Source organism: Ziziphus jujuba, chromosome 3 (genome assembly GCF_031755915.1).
Source record: "Ziziphus jujuba cultivar Dongzao chromosome 3, ASM3175591v1".
NCBI lineage: Eukaryota > Viridiplantae > Streptophyta > Magnoliopsida > Rosales > Rhamnaceae > Ziziphus > Ziziphus jujuba.
This window is the reverse complement of record NC_083381.1, coordinates 13,944,933-13,962,410: the sequence shown is the minus strand read 5'-3', so window position 1 is coordinate 13,962,410 and position 17,478 is coordinate 13,944,933. Positions and strand designations below refer to the sequence as shown.

Below are 17,478 nucleotides of genomic sequence, written 5' to 3'. Positions count from 1 at the left end.
ATATATATATATATACCCATTGATGCTAAACGGAATTTTGGGTTATTAAGAAATTTCCGATTATTATTTTATTGTGATTTAATTGTATTTATTATGCATGAGCAAGGTATTTTCATTAATTAATTGTATCTAGATTTTAATATTATTTTTGGGCATTATTGGTTTAAATTAGTGGTTTCAATTTTTATAATTATGCCTGAGGAACATTATTTGTTGGACCTCGTGTTACGAGAAAAATTATTTGTATATTGTTATCGGTGGTTTTGTACCGGAAATGCTAAGGAAAATGTGGGATGGTGAGTTTGAAAAATGGTATAATTCCCACGGTAATTTTTAGAAAATTGGGTTATTATTTTAGACGCACCCATACAGTATTGGTGTTCTGGCTGTATATGTGGTTAGCGCGCAAGTTATTATGTCTCTCGTGAGTTCCCATTGTACCGAGGGCAGACAAGTATGATATTGGTCATAGCCGCCTCCCTCCGTGGCCAGGATGACTGTTTCAGCAGTGGCGCTGTCGGGACGCCGAAGCGCCGTATGCAAGTTTCTCTCTTTAACCTTCCCGCCAGTCGGTGCTCGGGATACTGGGTATCGGAGGGCATCACTGGTATATGGTGTGGTACGTCAAGTATAAATTTTCAGATAGAAATTTCAAACCCTAAAGTGTTCTAAAATTATTTATTATATTTTATTACATTTTATTTATATTTGGGTTATTTAATTATTATTTATTAAATTAACGATTCCTTGATTTTTGGGCATAAGAATAATCGGGTTTTGCAAAAATGTTTTAAAAGGGGAACATTTCCAATGGAGTGAATAGTGAGGGTTTTGAGAGAAATTATTACTTTCAAATATTTATTATTTATTTATTTAATTGTATGGTATTGATTAATTAAATTCCTTTTATTGTTATATTATTAATATTAAAAGTGTACAGTAGATAGGGTCACTCACTGAGATGATTAGCATCTCATATTTTTAAATTCCGTTCTCCTAGATCCAGGTTGGGAGACGTTGATCGTCCGGGGTGAGCCCGACGTCTCAGTTCATTGCCGAAAGTCCAAGGAGCATTTCTTCCCTTTTTCCTCTTCATCTTGTATTGCTTCTTTATCTGTCATTGTATTAATTCCACATATATTTGTATAATGCTCTGTATATTGTATTGGATATTTAGTTATTAATTACGCACTAATTTACTGTTATGTATTTTAAAGTGCTGTAATTTGTGGAATCAAATTGTAGTAATGTGGGAGGAATAAGGGGATGAATATAGAAGTGTGTTTTCAGTGCAGAAAATTTGTGGTAAGTCCAACCCTTAGATGAGGTTCTGCCGAATTTTCCATTGGAGGGTCCGGTAGGGTTTCCTTGAGATCAGGGCTTGTCTAGGGTTCCGATGAGGAATTTTGGACGGGTCCTGACACCCACGAACATCAACTTGATCTCTAAACTGAGTTTCTTGAACCATAATTTCCTTAGATGTAGCCTGAATAGGTTCAGTACCAGAAACTTGTGGTAGACAAATGCCAATTGGAGGATAAGAAAAAGAATGAAGATTACTCCCACTATCCGAAGCAAAGGCTGTTTGATGAACATTTCTAGATACATGTTCAACTTTCGAAATCACCTCAACATACAATGTAGGTCACATCATTGTCATCCTTCCATTCCTCACTTCTTGAAGAAAGCATCTCACATCCCTATCACAGCGTATTTCTATAGGATCCAACTTTTCTGCACATCGTCCATATATCCATTTTAGCTTTAGCAAATATTCATTTCGATCTATTTCAATAGAATTGAAAATCTCATTCTCTAACTCTGATTTTGCGCATCTCTTGCCAACGGAAACCATTATATTTTTACCATTTCGATATTCCCAATTACCATCATCATTTTGTACCAATGTTCCATTGTATAAAACCATAATTACAATATCATCATCTTCCATTTTACTACAAAATTAAATGAATAACGTTAAACTAAATCAATAAATATATAAAAATTTGAATAATACTAAACAAACATATTAACTATATTAAAAAAGTTGATTCTGTTTTTTTTTTTCTCCAAATATAGCTTTTTCCTACTAGCTGAAAACTGGCAGAAATTGGAAAAAAAATTAGAGGAAAACTTGCAAAAACCGACAAACTGGAGGAAAATGGCGAGAGTTCATCTTTTTCGCCAAATTTTCTCCGTTTTTACTGTTTTTCATAATTTTTCAATTTTACACAAATTTTTCTCCATTTTCAAATCATATGCCACCTAAATATCTTTAAACTCATATATAATAGCTCATAAATTAATTTCTTGCATACCCATATTAAATAAAAAGCTTAAAAATTTCAAAACTAACAAAAAATACAAGAAAAAAAAAAACATGTATTTTCTTAGTTTCATCTAATAAGAAAAAAGATAAAATTTTTACCTGAGTTTGATTTTAAATATAATAAAATACAAGAAAATAAAAATGAGAGGAGATGAGATGCAAAGAGTATTTGTGGCTTGTTAGAAAAATCCTTGCACAAAACATAAATGGCTATATAAAAGAAGAAGAAAATGATAAAAAAAAATATATTATATAATTTTCAATTTTATCAAAAATATTTTTATTCCAAAATGATTAATTTTTTTTTTTTAAAATTTTTTTTTTACTATTGTTCAAAAAACCATTTACATGGCTACTTTCCGAAAAAATACTTTTCCATTTGACACTTGACATGTATCTTTTTGCCCTTTTTTTTTTTTTTTTTTTTCCTCTGGTGAAATTACTTGACACTTGTCACGTTTAAAAGTAGTTGTCTCCAACTCATATTGTATGAGAAAGTTAAGAGAAAATTGACTTTTTACTTTTCTATTTGTTTATTTTATTTATTATTGAAATAAACTATTCAAACCAACTGTCATCGTTCCTTCGTAAATGCAGTTGTACCCTTTAATATTATTAATATTATTATTTTCATTAAATACATTTAGACGACTCCATTTTTCATGGTTTTCATTTAGCACTCTCAAGTATTATTATTATTTTTTTTCCTGCTTAGGAATTATGTTTTACAAAATTCCCTCCCGTTGATTAATTATTGTCAACGATATGATATAAATATTTTTTCTTTTTAATCTTAGTTTTACCTTGGACGATGGTCTAATGACTGCTTTTGAAGACTTTGTTTCATCGTTTGAGGTTAAAATGTTTGAAGCCAAACATGGAGAAGAGAACCAAAACGAAGAAAATAACATGAAAGTTTATTTTTATAACTTCTTTACTTTTGAACGTTTTACTCCTAGCTGTGTTGTTAGGCTTGCGGGGTTTTGCAGTCAATACTCAATTTTGCTCTTTCTCGATGTTTTAGTAGCAAATTTTCTTCTTAAATTAAATGAAAGTTTGTTTTTATGCTAAGAATTCAACTTAGTATACATATATATATATATATATCATACGAAATATATATCATGTGTAATCATAATATATAGATTTTAAAAATAATCCATAATAATTAATTATATTTGAAAATCTACTTAAAGTTTTATTATTAATAAGTATATTTGAATTTTTTTTTCAATTTATACTATAAAAATTTGTTAATAAATATAAATTTGACCTTCATATATAATATTATTCAATTATATAATTCAAATTAAAAAATATTTATCTATCTAATTTTTTTCATCTATAGAATTTTCTTATCCAATTTTTTTTCCAACTGTGGAATTTAAATTCAAATTTAAATACATTTATATAATTTAATTTAAATTCAATTTTTTCCATCTATAAAATTCAAATTCAAAAGTATCTTTTGATTTATTGCAAATAATTAATTTCCATATACATTAAATACTAATAATGTAATTTATTTATTTATTGTTATTATTATCATTATCATTATAATATATCTTATAAAATTATTTTTACCTTATAAGATAAGTTATTTATGGAATTCAAATTATAAAATGTTTACCTATTTAATTTTTTCCATTTATAAAATTTAAATTCAAATCCAAATTTAGATTCATATATATTTATATAATATTTTCCATTTATGGAATTCAAATTGAAATTTAAGTATATTTTTTAATTTTTTACAAATAATTAATTTTTTTATGTTAAATCCTTAAAGAAATTTCTATGTTAAATCCATAATAAACTAAAAATATATATATATATATATTAATAATAAAATCTTTTTTCTAATGTTTTCTTATAAATATATAAATTCTATACACTCATAAATTTGAGTATATACATACCATATTTTTTATCATTGATTTTGTATTTTGTATTTTTATTTTTACTGAGAAGATGGTATGAATATATATAAGTACAATATTGTTTACCATATATATATAATAATTTTAAAATTACCTTTTAAAACTAACTTTAAATATATATATATATATATATATATGTATCAAAATCTTTTTGAGCATTCGTTTTCTTTGTTAACACACACACACACACCCACACACACACACACGCACATATATATATATATATAAAAGCACATTTCAAATATTTTTTGAAAAATATTGAAAAGAACATTATTCATCTTAAATTTTTTAATAAATATATCAATCTTATTATTAATTACCATATTTTAACATTTTTATTTTATAATAAAATTTCATTTATTACATCCCCATTCATTTTGGAGAGAAACAAACAACCACCACATCTTACCATCTTTTTTTTTCATTTTGTGAATATTTGTTGAATAATATAATAATGGAAAAATAGAAAAAGAGAAATGTAGGTGTCTTATCTGATATTATTGCCCTGACAATAGGGATGGTGGTTTTCACGTTTAAATATTTTGTTAGGCCTAACATTCCCAAATATGTCTTCTACACCATTGGATATACCTAACTCTGTTTTCTATCCATCGTCAACTTATTCTTGCTGACATCTGGACAATAATATATACTTATATGTATATATATATATCGATATATATTATTAATAAATCTAACATTTATGTAATACTTTTATCTAATAAAAATTTGTTAAAAATAAAAGTATTCCAGCCATTGCGTTTCACATTTTTCTTATAAAACAATGATAATATTTATCATGCTCTTATCAAATACTATTACAATTATCATCCTCATATTCTAATTATTGATTATTTCCATCGCATATGTATAAATTAGAATAAAACCTAACTTTTATGCTATCCGTATTTTTTTTTTGATGTATTCAAATAATCTTTATTGCTAAGGGTCAAAAAATAAAGAAGTTCAAAGGCAAGCACAACCAAAATTTGTAATGGATAGAAATGTGATAAGAAATCTAAATAATATAAACATAAAAATAAGCCCCAAAAAAAAAAAAAAAATTGGTTACCTTTTCCAAGCTAAGTTGAAACTCATATTCTCCACCACTTTTAGTATAGGTGCCTCATGCAAAAGTATGTGTTTATGGGTATTCTAAACTTTAATCTTTTTAATTGTTTTATCTATACAAATGGATAAAGAATGGATGTTGGACTAAACTATTTTCTTATTTACAGTTGGATTGAATTTTTCAAATTTTTTTTTTTTTAAACGATAGGGGAGTTGTCTGATCCTTTTGTATGGATGAAAAAAATGAAGAGAATGTTTTGATGTCCTAATAATTAAAGATGAAAAAATTGAAAATTTGGCTCATATATATATATTATCATAATCTACATAATAGTTGACCATATATATATATATATATAATCATAATATACTTAATAGTTGACCATATATATACATATATATATTATCATAATGAAGAGAATGTTTTGATGAATTATCATTGACAAAATAAAATATACATGATAGTTGACCATCTATATATATATATATATATTATCATAATTTTAAGATTATATAATCTTAAATGTAACTTAATATATATATAGATATAGATATAGATATAGATATATAGGTCCTATTAAGCATTTTTTCCCTTTGTTAACATATATACATATATAAGTACATCTTAACAATTTTTTGGAAAAAATTAAAAAAATGCATTATTTATTATAAATTTTTGGATAAAAAAATAAATCTCATTATTTGTTACCGTATTTTAGTTTTATTATTTTATAATGAAGTTCCAATTATTATTGACCATATATATATTATTATAATTTTAAAACTATCTTCTAAATGCAACTTAAAACATATTAATATATATAAGTACATCTATATATGTACATCTTAAACATATATTTATATATATATATATATACATACATCCATATATAGGATAATTCTATTATCAGGATGGTCCTGATGTGGACCAAGGGAAAAGACCAAAGTCTTTGAAAAAAAGCATCGCCTTTTCTTAGTTTGTATGAAAGAAAATGTGAGTTTTTTTTTCCAAAAAAACATCGCTTTTTTTCCAAAAAAACATCGCTTTTTTCCTTGAACCGCATCAGGACTGTTCTAACCATAGAAGAATTATATATATATATATATATATATCTTTTGTTAACATACATATATATATCTATATATATATACACGTACATCTTAAATATTTTTTGAAAAATATTAAAAAAATATATTATTCATCATAAATTTCTTGGTAAAAAAATAAATCTCATTATTAGTTATTGTATTTTAATTTTATTATTTTATAATAAAATTACATTGATTACATATTCATATATGAATATGTATTAATTTATGATATTATTTTGTGAAATATTTTAATAATAAAATTTTTTTTATTACATATATAATTTTTTTCTTTATCTTTTAAAATTTTCAAAAAGAAAATAAATAAGGCGCTCAATCTTATTAATTTATTTATAGTTATATATATTTTAAATATATTAAATAAGAGTATTAATCTTACAATTGAAATCGATATATTAGAATATTGAAATTTTATTTATTACATATAAATATATGAATATATATTAGTATATAGAATTTTACGTGAAATATATTTAATAAAAATAATATATTTATTATATAATAAAATAAGGAGACTAATCTCATTTTCAATAATTGCATATAAAATCTTGTTATTTTGCAATAAAATAAACATAAAAACTAATAAAATATTTATATATAAATTATAAATTTTTTTTAATGTTTTCTTATAATTATATAAAATTAATATACCCAAATTTAAATATACACAAACAATATTCTTTATTATTGTTTTTTGAATTTTAAATTTTTTATTATTTACTAAGAATATATATATATATATATATATATATATATATTTATGTTAATATAGAAAACAAATGCTTAAAATGACTTTTATATATATATATATATATATATTTAATTTTGTTTTTAAAATATAATCTTCATATTATGATAATATATATATATATATATATATATGTTTATTTGCATACATTTTAAACATTTTTTAAAAAACATTTAAAAAAATACATTATTTAACTTAAATGTTTTAGTAAGGAGAACAATATCATTATTAGTTACTTTATTTTAATTGTATTATTTTATAATGTAATTCAATTTATTAATATACATATATGAATATGTATTAGTATATGGAAATTTTAAATAAAATATATTTAGTAATAATAACAAAATCATTTATTATATAAATATTTTTTACCAAACAAAGAGATCAATTTCATTACTAATTTATTTATGGTTACATATATATTTAAGAAGATCAAATAAGGAGATCAATCTTATAATTAAAATCTATTTGACTTATTTATAGCCAAATATATTTGATTTTTTTGTTAAATAAAATTAAATTAAATATTTTATTTATTTTAATTTTATTTCAAAATTATTGATATATGTAGTTATTGAATGCAATAAATATTGCAATTCTATTATTATAATAATGTATTATTTCTAAATTACATAACATAATATCAGATGATATAATAATAATAATAATAATAATAATAATACATATAATTTAAAAAGTATAATAACTGCATTACTGGTAATGATCTCCAAGATCTTCCTCATTAATCCAAATATACTTTATCAAAATCTAGTCTTTTTAAACTGTCCATCCAATATGATAATAAAAATATACATTAATTGGTAATAAAATAAAATAAAATTATTTGTTTTGATAATAAATATTATTTTGCTATGTTTAACAATTATTATTTATAATATTATGTTTTTATATCCAAATAAAAAATATCTTTATTAATTTTCATATAACCATATTTATATATGTAAAAATATTTAAAATATATTTAATTAAAAAACTATATATATGTAAATATATATTATATACTTGATAAATAAAATAAAATCAAATATTTTGTTTATTTTAAACTTATTACCATATATCATTTTTCAATTGTTTGATAGTTATTAATAGTTATATCAAAAATTAATTATATATATATATATTTGTTTATAACCATAAAAAGTAATATAATAAATAAAATAGAAATAAAAAATATATTTCTGAAAAAAATTTAGAAAAACGGTATGCTAACACTTGACGTATACATTTCTTCTTTTATATAGATATAAAGATATATATGTATTATATATTTCATGTTTGTTAAATGTTTCTTGCATTTGAGAGCTTGTTTATGACATACATATATATATATATGTATGTATATATATTTTAATTTTTCTTCCCCACCATGATCATTCTGGTTAGGGATATTTTCCATTTTCCGTCCTTGACCGTCGCTACTTAAGTTCCTTAATAGTCGATGAATGCTGAACCTGTGCTACATCTTGGTGTACAATGGTAACTTTACAGCAAATTTTCTAAATAGAAATATCTTTTTGTGTGATTTTTTTTTTTTTTTTGAAAAAAATTCCTCGATTTAAACTCCCACTTTAGCGCATATGAAACAAAAATAAAAATAAATAAATAAATACCCCAAATCTTGTTTAGGACATAAATACGCATAGAACGAAGTTTCACTTTAATTATTTCATCAAGAATTTTGCCTTACAAGCTGTTTTATTAGGATCAATACATACAGCAGACTTACTAGTCATCCTAAAGATGTTATGAAGATTTCAGACAGTTAAGTCCATACCTGATTCTCACATAAAGATTTCAGACAGTTAAGTCCATATATCAGAAGTGCAGTCACCACCAGGGTATCTCATTTCATGGGCTAGAGCAGGACCATCAGGTTCAGCACCAAAATCCACGAAAAATTTTGGATTGATAGCAAGACCACCCTTTTCAGTATCAACATCAATTTGTAACATGTGAGATCCTTCCTCCACAAGTTTAGGGTAAAACTGGCGATCCCATACACTGAAAAGTGAATTGGTTACATATAGTCGCTTCCCGTCTAAGCTTAACTGGGTCATTTGCGGTCCACCCCTCAGTTTATGTCCCTGGATGGAAGTTATGAAGCTCATCAGTTTACTTAACATAGTAAATAGCGCACACAGAGACAAATATCAAACTAGTATAAACCGTGCAGCAGTGCATGGCCAGCACCAGATGCATACATCTATAGCCCATCAAAATCATGATTAGTCTACACTATAATACAACAAAAAAAGATTATGATTTGGAATGAATCCTTTCTGCTCGAAACCATGGATTGAATCCTTTAATATACACACAGACATGAGATACAGTGGCCTAAGTTATGCATCAGCAGTGCTGCTACCTATCAAATGATGTCATTTGATCAGAATTTGAACCATGTAAGCAACAAAGATGCTGAATTTGCTGCCAACTAAGGAAGCTAATTCTTTTCTGCTGGAGTATATAGATGCATAATGCCATCTGTTATGCAATGCCATGGTACTTTGGCCGCGAAGGATATGAACTGACCATCTCATCCTTCTCTCGGCCAAATGACAGTGAGAGAATTGCTCCAAGAATTGTCAACCAGAAAGGCTTGACAATAAGGCGTTAAGATAAATACAGAATTATAAAAATGGTTTGGACAAGTTTGTTTTAGTACACTTTATTATGCAATAGCATGGATATCACATGAAAGAAACAGAGTTTTATGTGAATATACAAACCTGGACTTCAGGAACATCAAACTACCATGTTTTACCATCTTCGCCCTCAGCCAAAATTGGGCTTCCCTTTTGAATCTGTCCTCCAACCCATACTTGTCCTGTCAACTTTGGATTTTTAGGGTCCTCAATGTTGTACTGTCTCACATCGCCATGAAGCCAGTTCACGAAGTATAGAAAACGATCATCCAGAGAAATCAGAAAATCAGTTAGCAGCCCTGGCATTTCTGGAAGAATCCAGTTCTGCACCTTCAATGGCTTCACTGATATTGCAATCTGGAAAAAGTAAATTGGTGACCTTAAAAAACTAAATAGTGCTTTAAGAAAAACTTACATACACAAGCCCCCAAAAGTAAGCACATAGACAACAACAAACAGATATATTAATACATACCTCGTGGCTCCACGAACCATCTTGGTTCTTGAAAAACCGCACCATGTTACTTGTTAAGGCACATCCAACAAACCCGGTATCTTTAGAAGGATCATGCAGGAATCTTATCTGCAAATAGATGAGCTTGAGCTGTGTAACCTTATGCAGACTAACATAATTTCTTAATAAGTAACGATAACACAAATATAAAATCAAAACAGTAGAACATAGCCAACATATTATGTGTGAGATACAAGGTTGTAGATCTAGCTTAAACAACTGACCTCCAAGGGTAACAGCCCTGTATTTCCAAGATCTAATGTTTGCTTCAGTTTACCATCGGGCCAGCTGTATACAAAAAGATGCCTCCCATAGAGACCATCAGCAACATGCTGATGGTTAAAACCTCCTTTAAATGCAGCAGGTGCGCCCCATGAGGAGCTTATCATTGTTTTGTGCCGCGGCTGGTACCAGAAATCAAAGCCAAACAGTGGACTATGCCCTGGTTTCTCCCACCTAGTGGACACAAACGAAGTAAAGTGTTAAAGATTATGAATTCAGCAGTAGACATGTTCAATCCACCATGCAATAAACCATTAGTATAACATTGCAAAATAATATCATAAAACGGTAACATTTTCTAGAAAATGTTTAACCAGATAGCTAATGTTAAGTCACTTCTATCTAAAATCTAGACAAATAGTCTACAACAACGAATCTAACAAATAGCAGTGTGAAACACCGGATGCGAATGTAGCAAAATAAAAAGGTCCTGTTGTGATTTTTCCATATATGAAATCAAAATTTTCCACATCCAGAATTCTTGAATATCTTTTTTCTTTCCATATTTCAAGTTCAGAAACAGAAAGCATACCTTCCTTTCACATTAAATTCTGAATCTAGAAGAAGAAATCCATTCCCCTTAGCATTTCCATCTTTATCTCCCATGCATGAAATCATTATATCACCAGAAGCAAGACAATGGGATGTATGTGGATATGCCAATCCAGTCTTACTTACAATATCTTCAGGCTGAACAACTTTGTGCAAGGAAGGAGCTTTTGGATTTGATTGTGTGTCGATCACATATATACGGCCAGATCTGGAACATCAAATAGACTAAATAAGGAATACATTGAAAACAAATTATAGCACACTTCCTTTATTTGGAGGAAGATCAAGTACCAGTTCTAAAGTACTTATCATCACCCTCTAAAATGATATATGTGGAAAGATGCACGGTAATTCTGATTTATATCCGATAGCAAAGAGGCAAAAAAAATAGATTCAGAGATGAGAAAAATGGATTGAACAGGACAGTATAACAAAGATGGGAAAGCAGACATAGCAGATATTGATTTGAACAAAGGAACTAAAACCGGTAGGAAAAACCAAACAAGAAGCAAATTCAAAATAACCAACAGAATCCATGCTTCTACATTCTAGGTGTAGATCTGAATGACGCAGACAGCAGACTATAGAAGAAAAGATAGGGAAAACATTTGATACTATATACTTTGCCCACTCTTTTTGTACCATTTTTGCAGTGGACAAAAGTAGAATTTGTTGACTTAAATGATCACTATCAATATGAGCATAGAATAGTCCGTTTGTTCATGCAAGTGTTTAAAGAAAGTGCAAGTGTTCAATTATCACTATGCACATTGAAAACAGTATTTTATCAAAGCACGGGTCAGACTCTAAGATGGTTTCCCTTCAGTTCTCAACTTTAACAATAATCACACTTTATGTTTTGTTTTTCATGTATGAATCTTTGATGTGAAATAAAATAAAGTCACCTACATCAGTGAAGGCAGGATTAAAAAACGCCGAACTGCGGATGGATCTCCATAGCAAGAGCTGCATGAGTTCCATCCTAAATGATGGAGTTCATCACCTAGATGTGTCCCAGGTAGCCTATGGATAACTTTTGAATAAGTGGGAGAATTTGGATCAACATCCACTGTTGCTAAGTAATCAGGCTTCTCTCTTCCTGTTCCTATTTATATATATATATCGGAGCGCAAGAAATAAAAGTCAGTACAGAGTTCCGAAAGCAAAACAAGAAAAAAAATATTAAAAAAAAAAAACATAATTCCAGAGTAACTTCCAGAACTGAACAAAATCAAAGATCTAAAAAATAGAATGAAATTATTGGATTAAGGAAAAAAATTCAAAAAAAAAAAAAAGAAAAAAAAAAAGACTCTAACAGAGCAACTGGAGCAGAATAGATTATTCTGAACAAGAAACTATAATCTAATCAGATATAATTTGTAAACGCCTGTTTCAAATATAAGAAACCAAAAAACTGAGAGCAAAAGGGAAAACATATGTAGTCTTAACTAACAAAGCAAAACTAAAATCAAATCAAATCAAATCAAAGGAAAGGGGCAATGAAAACAAATTTTACATATTGAAAACTTCCTTTGTAAAATAAAAATAAAAATGAAAAAGAAAAAAAAACATCATAGCGACCAGAAATAGCAGAGACCCAAACTTTATTCTTTAGAATCATCCACCAGCATGGTTTTTTCTACTTGCTCTTAGGCAATCCAACTAGAATAATTTCATCAGACTCAAAAAAAAATAATAATAATAGATAAATACACCTTCCATTGTTTTCGATCTCTACCCAAAACATACTGAAATCAGAAACAAGCACAAAGATAAAAAAACAGCCCAGAAAACCAAAGAAAGTAAAAAAGCAGAGATGAACCAGAGTAAATGCAGGTGACATAGATGAGAGTTTCTTTGGGACCAGCCATGGCATCGAGAGGTGAAGCATAGCCAGGTCCAGCACGGCAAGCATGTTCTTCAATGCCCTGCCTCATCCCCACCGACCCATGTTCCGAACCCACCACATCCGTAGCCATATCGCTCTTTCCCTCTCTCTCTCTCTCACACACACACACACACTGTCTGGCTCTCTCTCAGAGAAGAAGAAGAAAATGAAGAAGACGAATAAGAAAATGAAAACGCACGGTGAGAAAGTCACATGCATGGAAAGTTTATCCATGGAGGGAAAAATGGGTTACGAATGCAATTGACGTGGCAGATTGCGACTCGCTGAGATTCTGAATTGTTTCGGTGACGTGGTGGATTATCATGAATACGAGACTTTGTTTTGATTTGTCTATAGTCTACCTTATTGTCTCCATGCGAATGGAGGATAGTGTTCAGGTGGGATCTCCATGCGAATAGAGGATGGTGTTCAGGTGGGATGTATGGGGAATTTCGCTGTTTTGCAATTTCCTTTTTTGTGGAAATTTGTGTACTCGAATTGAATTTTCAGAATTATTGTACAATATTAAACAAAAATAAAAAAAATTATTTTTATTCTCTTATTACAAGGGGAAAAAAAATCTTTCAGAAAAAGGAAAAAGAATAAAAGAATATATGCGTTAAATAAATATCCATTTATAGCTACTTATAAATATCATCTTAACAATGTATACATTATGACATAATCACTTGTAACTTTCCCTTTAGCCAAAAAAAAAAAAAAAATACTTGTAACTTTCCATACCCATCTTTGGGGTAAAATGATACTTAAAACTTCCTTTTTGTTTTTATTCTTTTTTGTCAAATATTTATATTCTTTTTTAAAAAAGAAAACTATGATAGGATTCTCTCCGGAATCCTCCTAGAATTTTTCGGATGATCCTGTTTAATGAAGTTTTACTGGATAATTCTTAGATGATATACAATGGAACTTTATTTTAAAACGTAGACAATGAACACATGCATTATTAATAATACCTCAATATATAAATATAATTAAATCCACAACAGTACAAAGTTCACAACCGATCTATTGTACCACAAGCCATAACTATACATATATATGATATGGTCTCTACTGAATTCAAAATTTAGATCAGAACATTCTAAGAGTGTTAACAAAGTTTAGAAGTACAAATAAGTAATAAATGATGTCCGAAAAGATAAAGGTAAGATAAAAAAAAGATAATACTGTTGCTGTTGTGGAAGGAACAAAGTAACAAGCTGTGTGTGATGTAGACTGCTATTAACTGCCTAGATTTAGGAGAACGAATTTAAAATAAATAAAACGTGAGATAAATAAATTTGACTAAGTGGCATAATATAATAGAAAAATAATAATTTATTTCCGTAAAATCTTTCTCTCAAGACCTCTCATTTCCACTCGTTTGAAAAGTTTCTTGTTTAAAAATGAGTTCGTAAAACCCGAACTTGTACCCTAATTTAATCTCATAAAAATCGATGTTCAAAGATATAAAATGAACGATCATATAATATTACAAAATACCTTAATCAAGATATAAATGTTGAGCATAAAATCGTATAAACACAGTTTCGCAAAATAAATATGAAAATGCAGTAATAACCATAATATTTGAAAACCAATAATATACTCAAATGTGTATAATGTACCATACGATATATCAATCTGTAAACCGTGGGATACACCCACCTCACAACCCTCAGTATACGAAACGTATCATGGAAATAGTAAAGCGTAGGGACGTATCCAACCTCACGGTCCGTGGCAATAATAAACCGTTGGATGAAACCAACCTCATGGCACTGTGACAATAATAAACCATCGGATAAACCCTACCTCACAATCCGTGGCAAAAATAAACCACCGGGATGAACCCAACCTCACGGCACCATGGTAATAATAAACCATTGGATAAACCCGACCTCATGGTCCGAGGTAATAATAAACTGTTGGATGAAACCAACCTCATGGTATCGTAACAAACCCAGTATGCTGTAATATAATACTGAACCGAAATTCTGGTACTATATGGTTCACCAATTAAAAATAACCAATACAGTATCCTTAAAACAATATTGTAAGATCATATATACTTTTCCAATAATACTGTATCATAAATCATAATCTAATATTTAAATTCCACCATTTATTTAAATATTTCAAAATTTTCAAAATATCAGTTCATACTAAAACCAGAAATACTACAGTGAAATATATTCACCATAAACCAGTTTTAAGCACATAAAATTATAAAATATTTGAACATGTTCAAAATCATATAATTTTCAATCCGCTTTCTCAAATCAATTATTTTTCAAAATGATTTAAAATCCCAATTCAATTACCAAGATATTTAAATACCACAAGTCCATTTATGAACTCATTAAAATAGAAAAACCATTTAAAATATTATCAAACGTCACATAAAATGATAGCACATATAAGTAAAATCAAATATTATATATGCATAAACCAAACATTTCAATCAAATGCTATATACGTAAAATATTAAAAGCACATATATACTATACTATATACCTAAAATATTTAAAAATGATATAACAACTCACAATACTGCAGATGCTCACTCCTGCTCCTCTATAGGATAGCCTCCAAGCTCAACTCAAGTGCCTGTAATATAATAAATATTCTCAGGCTCCAATAACTAAATTAGAGATACTTGTGTGACCCCAAATGTTTTAAAATGATTTATAGCACTATAAAATTACATAAATTGGACACCGAATGGTCCAATTATACTGTATACCCTTAGAATCCAGTATCTAAAATTGGGAATTTTCACCCGAAGATTAATCTTTCAAAATTGAACCTCTTAATTGGTCATAATAATATTCAATTTTACTAATCCAACTTCAATTTTAATCAATTTGATAAATTTTATTTAAATACAGTCCAAATTTATCCGATAGTTAACTAATTGATCTAAAAATGGATAATTATTAAACGACCTCCAATATTTATAAACTTTATATCTACGGAAAACCCAAGAGACAAGGAATACAATGACATGCTCACTTTAGTCCAAAAGTTCCTTCGGTGGCCGAAAAACTTGGTTGAAGCTTCGACCGAATTTTCTGTTGTCGTATCTCTTAAATGATGAGGAATCTGGGCAAAAGAACCATAAAAATAAGTTCAGAGGGTCCAAAAATGATGGGATAGGTGTATGGGTTGGCATGAAAACTCCGAAAAACATGAAAACCGGCGACCCCCCACCTTGCCGGCTAGATCCGAGTGCTTCAAGCCGTTGCCAACTTCGCCGGCCAAATCCAGGCGTGTCCAACTGCCGTTCTACGTGAAATTTCATGGCCTAGCTCACCTTCATGTGGGCTTCTTGCCTGTCTAGCGCATGTAAAAGATTGGTGGCTGAAATGGGCAAAAATGGCTATGACCTGATTCGACGTTAAACAGATCGAAACGATCCAGTTCGGATTCACGGGTCGGGAGAGAATTTCTCGGATTTTGGGGATAAAATGGGTATTTTGGGATTTGTTGTTTCCTGTTTGACATGCTTATAGAGGCTTATATAGAGCTTTGGATCACTAATAAACAAAAACTGGGGACTAGTTTGGACATTAATATAAAACTTATGCTTAAAACTTTTCAAAATCATAATGTTTTACCTGTGATTCAGAATTTGGCGTGTTGCCAGTCTATGAACTTGTATCGACAAGCTCTATACAATGGTACCTCAGTCAAACCAAAACTATTGACCATTGACAAAGTCAACCTAAAATCCATATATTGTTCACCTGATCAAACTTGATCAAACTTGTAAAATATGTGTATTTTGATACGGGTTTTTACAAATATGTTTAAGTGTATAATTTGCAATTTCTTTAAAAAAAAAGTGTATAAATTGGAATAATTTTTTTCCTTCTTTTTATGGGGAAGAGAAAAGAATTTGTAACATGAAAGTTTTGGAACATTATATATTTTCTTAAATCTATGATCATTGGTAATTATTATATCAGTAAATTTTAATTTAAATATTTTTTATTATTTTTATGTTAAAATTTTAAAATTTTAAAAATAAATTATAATAATTGTTATAATGATTTGACATATAAATTTTATTGATAATCTTTGATAAATGATGATAAGTGACAAATATTTTCTTTTTGGATAAAAGCATTGCATTGTTTTTCTAATTGATTAAAAAAATCTAGTCGTCCTTTGAATCGTAGGTAACTTTATCAAGTTTTTCCATTTGATACATGACAGTTATTTTTTATTCTTCTTCTTCCTTTTTATTATTATTATTTTTTTCTGGTGAAATTACTTGACACTTGTCTCCAATAGTCCAACTGATACTATGTGACAAAGTTAAGAGAAAATTGCACTTTTTATTTTTTTATTATTGAAATAAATTATT

At 28.1% G+C, this 17,478-nt stretch overlaps 1 protein-coding gene across 1 annotated transcript; it reads right to left on the bottom strand.

Moving 5' to 3' along the window:
- Positions 1–8,858: 8,858 nt before the first annotated feature.
- LOC125423542 (selenium-binding protein 2) lies at positions 8,859–13,283 on the bottom strand. The gene is given in 7 exon segments (XM_048478092.2): positions 8,859–9,306; positions 9,952–10,224; positions 10,343–10,450; positions 10,606–10,837; positions 11,196–11,423; positions 12,125–12,320; positions 13,038–13,283. Coding segments are annotated over 7 exon segments (1,476 nt in total). The 5' UTR covers positions 13,195–13,283; the 3' UTR covers positions 8,859–9,024.
- Positions 13,284–17,478: the final 4,195 nt, after the last annotated feature.